Consider the following 7,500-nt stretch of genomic DNA (forward strand, 5'->3'; position numbering starts at 1 on the left):
CACTACTCCTCCTACAGTATTGGGACAATTACATCTGGACTTGCAACAGAGGATCAGAATAACCTCAATTAATGTATGGAGGCATTTTTATCCTTGCCAGTGTTCTTGAGGGGTGAGGGGGGGACGCAAATTCTCTTTGAAAATATGTATTGTGTTCGCCCCCTCCAGGTGGGAGAGGGTATTACAAGTCTCCACCACTGAATGCAGTATTCCTGTCCCCAAGGTTTCCAGTGCTGTGAAGTGTTTTGAATTACAAGCAGAAGCTATGCTTTTGCTCTATGGATGTAGCCCGGGTTTTTTTGCATATACAGAGCTGTCATTTGCCTACACACCACCCAAATAAAGGTATGTGTCAGAAGAACGTGTTGCATGCTTAGAACAAGACCGTACATAGGGTGGGGACTCTGCTAGTGTTCAAGATCTATCATACGAAATGTGGGCAGCAGGTGAATTCCAAAATGCTGAAAATCCAAGACAAAATGTTTGTTTTGAGATGCTTGCAACTTGAAAATGGTGAAAGTTTCAATGTTTTTGAGGGCATAATTCTGAAAGCTTTGGTCAAACTTCAACATGGGTTTGGTTCAAAGTTTCAGCTTGACATCATTGTCAAGTAACCAGATGTGAGCCATGACCCCCCTCCCCCCCCCCAAAAAATATATATATGGGAAGTTCTAAATGGTTGTTGAAGGGAAGTTTTGTTTGGTATGTCATCCATATCACAAAGCATTTAGTCAATATCAATATTTGGGAAACAGAGATAATAAAGTACAACATCCCAAAGAATGAGAAATAATACCTGCTGGAGCAATGGCAAACTTCATAGGATTTGATGGCGGTGTTATAGCGTCCGTGGGTTTGTTCTCAATCACTGGAAATGTGTCTCCTTGATCGACTCTCTGCCATGGCTCCAATTCTTCCTCCTCACATTCCATCAACAGATCCGTCATGTTTCCTGATTGTTGTTAAAATGCAGAAAAGCACCTGACGTGTTCAAAGGTTGTAATCTGGAAGAGAATTAAAAAAAAAAACATCGAAAAACATTTTAATTTTTGGAAATAACAGCATGCACAAGTTTTATAACATTCCTTCAAATCAGACCAAAATAATTTCCAGTTCTTCTTTCATGAGAGACAACACGTTTGTCAATAGAATCCCCAAATATACCATCAGAGATGGGGAATCCCCCTCCATTGAATGAAAAAGGTCATACATATTCCAGATAATGAGGGAGGTGAATTGGAAACAAGACACCATTTGGTCATCTCGAAAAAGTTCCCCAGAGGTGAGGAACGTAGTAACCAAAAATAATTGAAATCAGATAAGCGGTTTGCCATTTATTACAAAAAACTTTTTTCAAGATGGCCACCCCAGTCGGCCATCTTGGATCCGGCCACGCCCAAAATCAATATGGGTTCTTCCTTTTCAGGTGGTACATGTGTGACCAAAATTTCAAATGGATATGGCGAACAGTTTATGAGTTATCGCACTCACAGCTATAAATGTTGACTGCCGGACGGACGGACGGACGCCCTGGGTGACAACAATATCCCCCTTCCGCCACGCGGCGGGGGATAAAAATGACCAGGAGGTGAGATAAGGCAACACATCTCAGCAAGTTCTACACTTCAAAACATACTGACAGAAATATAAATATATTACAGTAACAGAAATTGAAGGTTTTATTTTTTTGAAAAGCTGTTGAAAAGAATGATTATTAAACCAGTGGTTTGTGCTTGCATTCTACAAGCTGATATATAAATGAGCGAAATTAAGAACTAGAAGGGAACTTGGTAGAGCGCATACCTCCGCCACGCAATGCCTGATCCATGAGAACATATCGGGCCCAATACATTAAATAAACTAGAACTACGTTGTCGATGGCACACCTTCGCATATTCCCGTGCGCACTGCTTTGTCCCATTAACGCAAGGTGAAATTTTATCTTGCAAAATGGATTGACTATTCTTTTCTATTTGATGTGCTTTATAACCAATGACTTACTATGTTTACTAAATCAGAAGTCATTGCAAGCATGTCAACATTTCATGAAACATTAATTTAACACTGTCCAGCAATATAGAACTGTGCATCAATTTAATCATAGGAATGAACTGTGTATAATATTAATTATAATTCTTCATAATCAATTAGATAAATACAGTAAAACCTGTGACTGTCACTCATGGGGGCCACATAAGTAAGTTCTTGATAAAATAATTTACCATGTACAATGGTAAATACACTTAAAAAAAATATACCCATCAGAGATGGGGAATCCCCCGCCATTGAAATAAATGTTGACGCCCAGCCAGCCAGATGGACGGACAATTCGGGTTACAACAATATCCCCCTTCCGCCACGCGGCAGGGGAAAAAAAAAATCAGCCCCCATGACCCCACCCCCTCTGGCCCGGCCGCAAGGGGTCATATCAAAAATCCGACAGTGTTATGCACTTCCCCATACATATATCTACCATGTCCCAAGGTTTCAAGTTCCTATCTCAAACGGTGTAGGAGGAGCTATTTTGACCCCCTATCCGCTAAGCACCCCCTACCCCCCAAGCACCCTCTGATCATCATGTGTTTAAAAAAATATGTTGTGAAATGTATAACTCATGAATATGTTTGATATAAAAAGCTGTGATAATTTTATTTTTTTTTTTTAATCGACCCCCATGACCCCAACCCCTCTGGGTCATACAAAAATCCGAGTGTTGTGCACTTCTCCATACATATACCTACTATGTCCCAAAGTTTCAAGTTCCTATTTCAAACGGTGTCGGAGTTACAGGGTAAGACAGACGGACGGACGGACGGTGGAGACAATCACAACATTCCCGCTTTTCTTCGAAAGCGCGGGAATAATAATAAAAAAAAAACAATCACTTTTAAAAATCTGAGTCATAGGATCCGGATCTTCACCGAAATCTAATGAGTTCATGATTGTCACACACCCAACCTGTCCACAAAATTTCATCCGGATTTGTCCACAACTTTTTGAGATATCCTGTACACAGACAAACAACCAGGAAAACGGGTGAAAACATAACCACCTTCACCTTCAGTGGCAGAGGCACTTTGCAAAATTCAATTCAAAAATATATCAAGTGACAAAACACAAACGTTGGTCCATGCCTTCACAACTAGAACAAACATGGCAAACCTGAGGTTGATGGACTATATATATATATATATATATATATATATATATATATATATATATATATATATATATATATATATATATATATATATATATATATATATATATATATATATATATATATATATATATATATATATATATATATAATCTCAATGTCAAAGTGAGGGGTGGATTATAAAGACAGATCACACTAAAAGGTTAAACAAAGCAATGTCTCATAAAAATAAAATTGCACATTTACAGCAGATGAGACGCCTCCTGAGGCACCCACCGCAGGGCCTAACAAAGGCAGAAATGTACATCCAATCAATGTGTTACATTAAAACGACAGGTACTTTTACAAAAACGAACAACCAAGTAGCTTTGAGAGTGCTCCTCAAGTGGCTTAAACACTCAAAAAGCACTTCAATGAAACGGTTAAGGAACGGCTGGCTTGGCAAGCGATGAGCGATCGCCGATCCGTCATATGAAACCAGAGATGCCGAAATGTCAAATATGTCTGAATTGGACAAATGAACATTTGTTTAGCAGTCCGAGCTGCTGCCAACTTCAATTCTGGAGATTAAATTATGTAATTAGGCTTACTTTAAGAGATTCTCGAGGTTATGGCATGTGCGGAAATGAAATAAAGCCACAAAGGCTGGACTCTCCCGGCGTTTGTAAGCATTGCAATGTATCTCGTGATTTGTAGCTATGATGATCAGGCATTCAATAATATGAGTGAAGATAGTGAAAAAAAACTCGTTAATAAACCGTTACAGCCTGTTCCAAGTCAAGGAATTGTTGAGCAGGCTGAACAAAATGGTGAAAAGTTTTTTTTAATGTTTTATAATGCAAGCTACGTTTCATATCTATCCCACCTCTGGGTTCAAATATAGGCCCAGCTATAAACTGTCAACCTAGTGTTTAATAGGCATGGAGTATGGCACACAGCAGTCAGAATTACAGTAATACTGCTACGAATCTGGAAGCCATTTGCACACAAACACACAGCAGTCCCTAAGCTTAGTTATTTCAATAAGTATGTGTATCATTAGATTCCTCCCTATGTCTAAAGGGAATGACATGTATGTGCTGCAAAGTTTCTTTCTAGTTAGATTTTTGCAATACCCAATGCCAACAAATCAATCAGTCACTTCTTCGCACCATCGACGCCATTGCCCACGTGCGTTCGACCATGGACGTGGGCGGAGGTTTCCTCACCTCAGAACACCGACATTGCCCAGGAAAGGAGGGGGTTCCCCCCTATCCAATCACAGATGGCCAGCACATCACCCCACAAAACCCCGTTCAATCAGGGCAAAGATTACCTCAGAGCTCAGACTCTGCCCCAGAAAGGCAGGGTTTTCCCCCTGTCCAATCAGAGGGGGACAGACATCACCCCAGGAAACCCTGTCCAATCAGGGCAAAGATTACCTCAGAGCTCAGACTCTGCCCCAGAAAGGCAGGGTTTTCCCCCTGTCCAATCAGAGGGGGACAGATATCACCCCAGGAAACCCTGTCCAATCAGGGCAAAGATTACCTCAGAGCTCCGACTCCACCCCAGAAAGGCAGGGTTTTCCCCATCCAATCAGAGGGGGACAGATATCACCCCAGGAAACCCTGTCCAATCAGGGCAAAGATTACCTCAGAGCTCCGACTCCGCCCCAGAAAGGCAGGGTTTTCCCCGTCCAATCAGAGGGGGACAGATATCACCCAGGAAACCCTGTCCAATCAGGGCAAAGATTACCTCAGAGGACCGATCCCCCCCCCCCCCCGACTGACCCATAGCCAAATAGCCATTTGGAAGTGCAAGGATGACCTCAATTACAGCCCACTAGAGGGGGCACTTTGCACCAAATCAATGAAAAGGCTCACAAGCAAAACAACACGGAGCCTGAAAAAAAATTACATTTTATATGGGGATAGGATTACAAAAGGAACGATCATGGGATTTATTTTATCCTTCAAGCTTCCTTTTGTCCAAATACTGGGCAATATATTCATTTGCCTCGTTCGAAAACACAACTTACCCAATGAGATGAACAAAAACTGCTCAATAACACCAAATAAGGTTTCCAATTAATTTATACAACCAGGAAAAAAAAAAAAAAAAAAAAAAAAAAAAAAACCAATAAGGGGTAGTTGTAAACAACATTCATGTGAAATAAAGCAAATTCTCCCATATTCGATCGGAAATAAACAAGAAAGAATTTGTAAAATGAAATCAAGACTTTAGCTTTCTCTTAAATAAAACAACACGACATTGGCAAAAGGGTTCACATCGTGAAGGAAAACATGACAAAAATTACCAATTGTTCCTGACACATTTCCGCATTGCGCATGCGCAGAAAAACATCACGTGCTGTTAAACAACCAATCATACGCCACCTTCTGCCCGAATTGTTCATGCACTTATGGCATCTCTCCCTTTCTTTCCAAGTCACGTCAACACGTCATTTTAACTCGTTCACACACAAGCACAAGCATCAGCGATACAATCCGTGCGAACGCAAGAACCGAATAATTAAATCCTGCAAAGGCAATCGCTATCCGTGAACAAGATGGCGGACACCCGTGTTTGATACAGTAGCTGAAAAAGTGCAGGCGTTTAAAACTAAATAATCACACAAATCCGCTATTTAACGTCGCTTCCGCAAATCATGCTCAGACGAAAACACGTCAATACAACTTACCTGCGAATGGAAGGAGTTTGGAGGCTTTTTTTTTTTTTCCTCTTCCTCTTTTTCAGTCAGCTGAAGCAGAAGCTCGAGCAGCGTCTCGCAGTGACCAATCGGCGCCGCGCAGAGCATGCCGGGACGTTAGTCGATTGTCGACTCTCTTTTTTTACAAGGGGGTGATTCGGTGAATCTCGTGGATTTGAACGAGATGATTTTTAGTTCCCACATGATGGGTTTCTTTTTTTTTTCCTGAGGTAAATTGATCTGAGGTAGTTGTATTAAATGTTTTACTCATTCGTCATTGATTTATCGGTTGGAGTCAGAAAACTGGTTTAGAGATGGAAGTGTTTTTTTTTTACTTTTTTTTTTTCTCCTCAAAACACACGGAGTGTCCTCTGGAAACCTTGATGTTGGTTTAAATATCGCTATTCATGGTGGAATTTTTTTTATTTTTGATGTTCGCTGAAATTAAATTGATTACTTCATGACAGGAGTCGGCAGGAAAAGCAAAAGCAAAATATTAATTTTAAGTGAAACGAACGTGAGACGACCTGAGGTGAAATAAAATAATAATAATTATAATAATAATTAAAGACAGTCTTTGATTTTTTTCAGTATGAAAAGTAATATCTGCATTAGGAATTTGAAGGGAAGATTGATTTATAAACTGGAAAAAAAATGTACCCAATAAAATATGCAAATTTCCCATTTTGTGAGGCTGAAAGCCCTCTCTTCACGACACACCCCCTCCGTAAATAATGGTTGGGTCTGGGCGGAGCTTATCGAGTACCCGGATGATGAAGCCTTTTTTAGCTGTTAAAAGTAATTTTTTCATTTAATGATTGGAACCTGAAAGACCTCATCTATTTAGTACATTTGCAGACAGGAATTTAATGGAGGAGAACAAAGGAAATCATGATAATGTCAGCTCAACACCATTGTCTTCTTCTCCCTCCTGGCCTCAACCACACAATATGTCTGTATCTACAGAAAGCCCGTCATGTGATCGGGAATCGAGCATTTTCACACATTTAGAGGGTTTCAGCAACTTTGGAAATAACAATCAATTCATATTATTTCGTGTCACTTTGCTTTACAATACACCACTAATTTGCATATTGTCGTTTTTTATTATCAATGAAGTACACCAATTGTATGTACCATTGGTAGACTATGGTCGTAATGTTTGTATGTACGAATCTTACAGAATCAAACACGACTTGGCCGATCTCCACCAATTTTTGCATACGTGTTCAGGATAACCTTGAGTCTGTCAGGGGCACTCGAGTATTCAAATTCTCCTCTTAGCCCGTGAGGATGGGGGATGGACGACACGTTCAGGTATATTGTTCGTGATGCTGATTACCATAAAGGGGGAGGAGACATGCGCAGGAAGGACAAGGCATCAGTTTTTGAGAGGAGTGATTGGTTGGAGAGTCTCCTCTGGATCTGGTTGGTCTGCGGTTTGAATTAGACCCCGAGCGAATCATATTCAAGACTTTTGAAACGGCACGGGCTGCTTCCTTGCTTGATGCTCAGCATTTAAAAAACAATGGAGCATGGACAACCGTAGGTTTGCAACCATTGTGCAGGCTTGATAGACCAAATGGCCTCTTCCTGCATTGAAGTCCTTTGTAAGAGAATTCGTATCATTTTTTTTTTTATAACCAAAATG

The 7,500-nt window shown here is 40.5% G+C and overlaps 1 protein-coding gene across 4 annotated transcripts in view; it reads right to left on the bottom strand.

Moving 5' to 3' along the window:
* The window catches only part of LOC147027668 (uncharacterized), a 201,041-nt gene extending 195,053 nt beyond the window's left edge, over positions 1-5,988 (bottom strand). For 3 of the 4 annotated variants that reach the window (XM_085877210.1, XM_085877209.1, XM_085877208.1), the window contains exons 1-2: positions 5,841-5,988; positions 797-1,004 (exon numbers count right to left, since the gene is read on the bottom strand). In XM_085877210.1, the coding sequence (XP_085733336.1) occupies positions 797-947 (151 nt within the window). In that variant the 5' untranslated portion in view covers positions 948-1,004; positions 5,841-5,988. Of the gene's footprint in view, positions 1-796; positions 1,005-5,840 lie in introns of those variants that run through there. The other variant, XM_085877212.1, reaches the window with a different exon arrangement.
* Between the last annotated feature and the right edge of the window lie 1,512 nt (positions 5,989-7,500).

The sequence above is a fragment of the Eptatretus burgeri genome, chromosome 4 (genome assembly GCF_056783735.1).
Source record: "Eptatretus burgeri isolate ZD-2024b chromosome 4, Ebu_testis_v1, whole genome shotgun sequence".
In the NCBI taxonomy this organism is placed as follows: domain Eukaryota; kingdom Metazoa; phylum Chordata; class Myxini; order Myxiniformes; family Myxinidae; genus Eptatretus; species Eptatretus burgeri.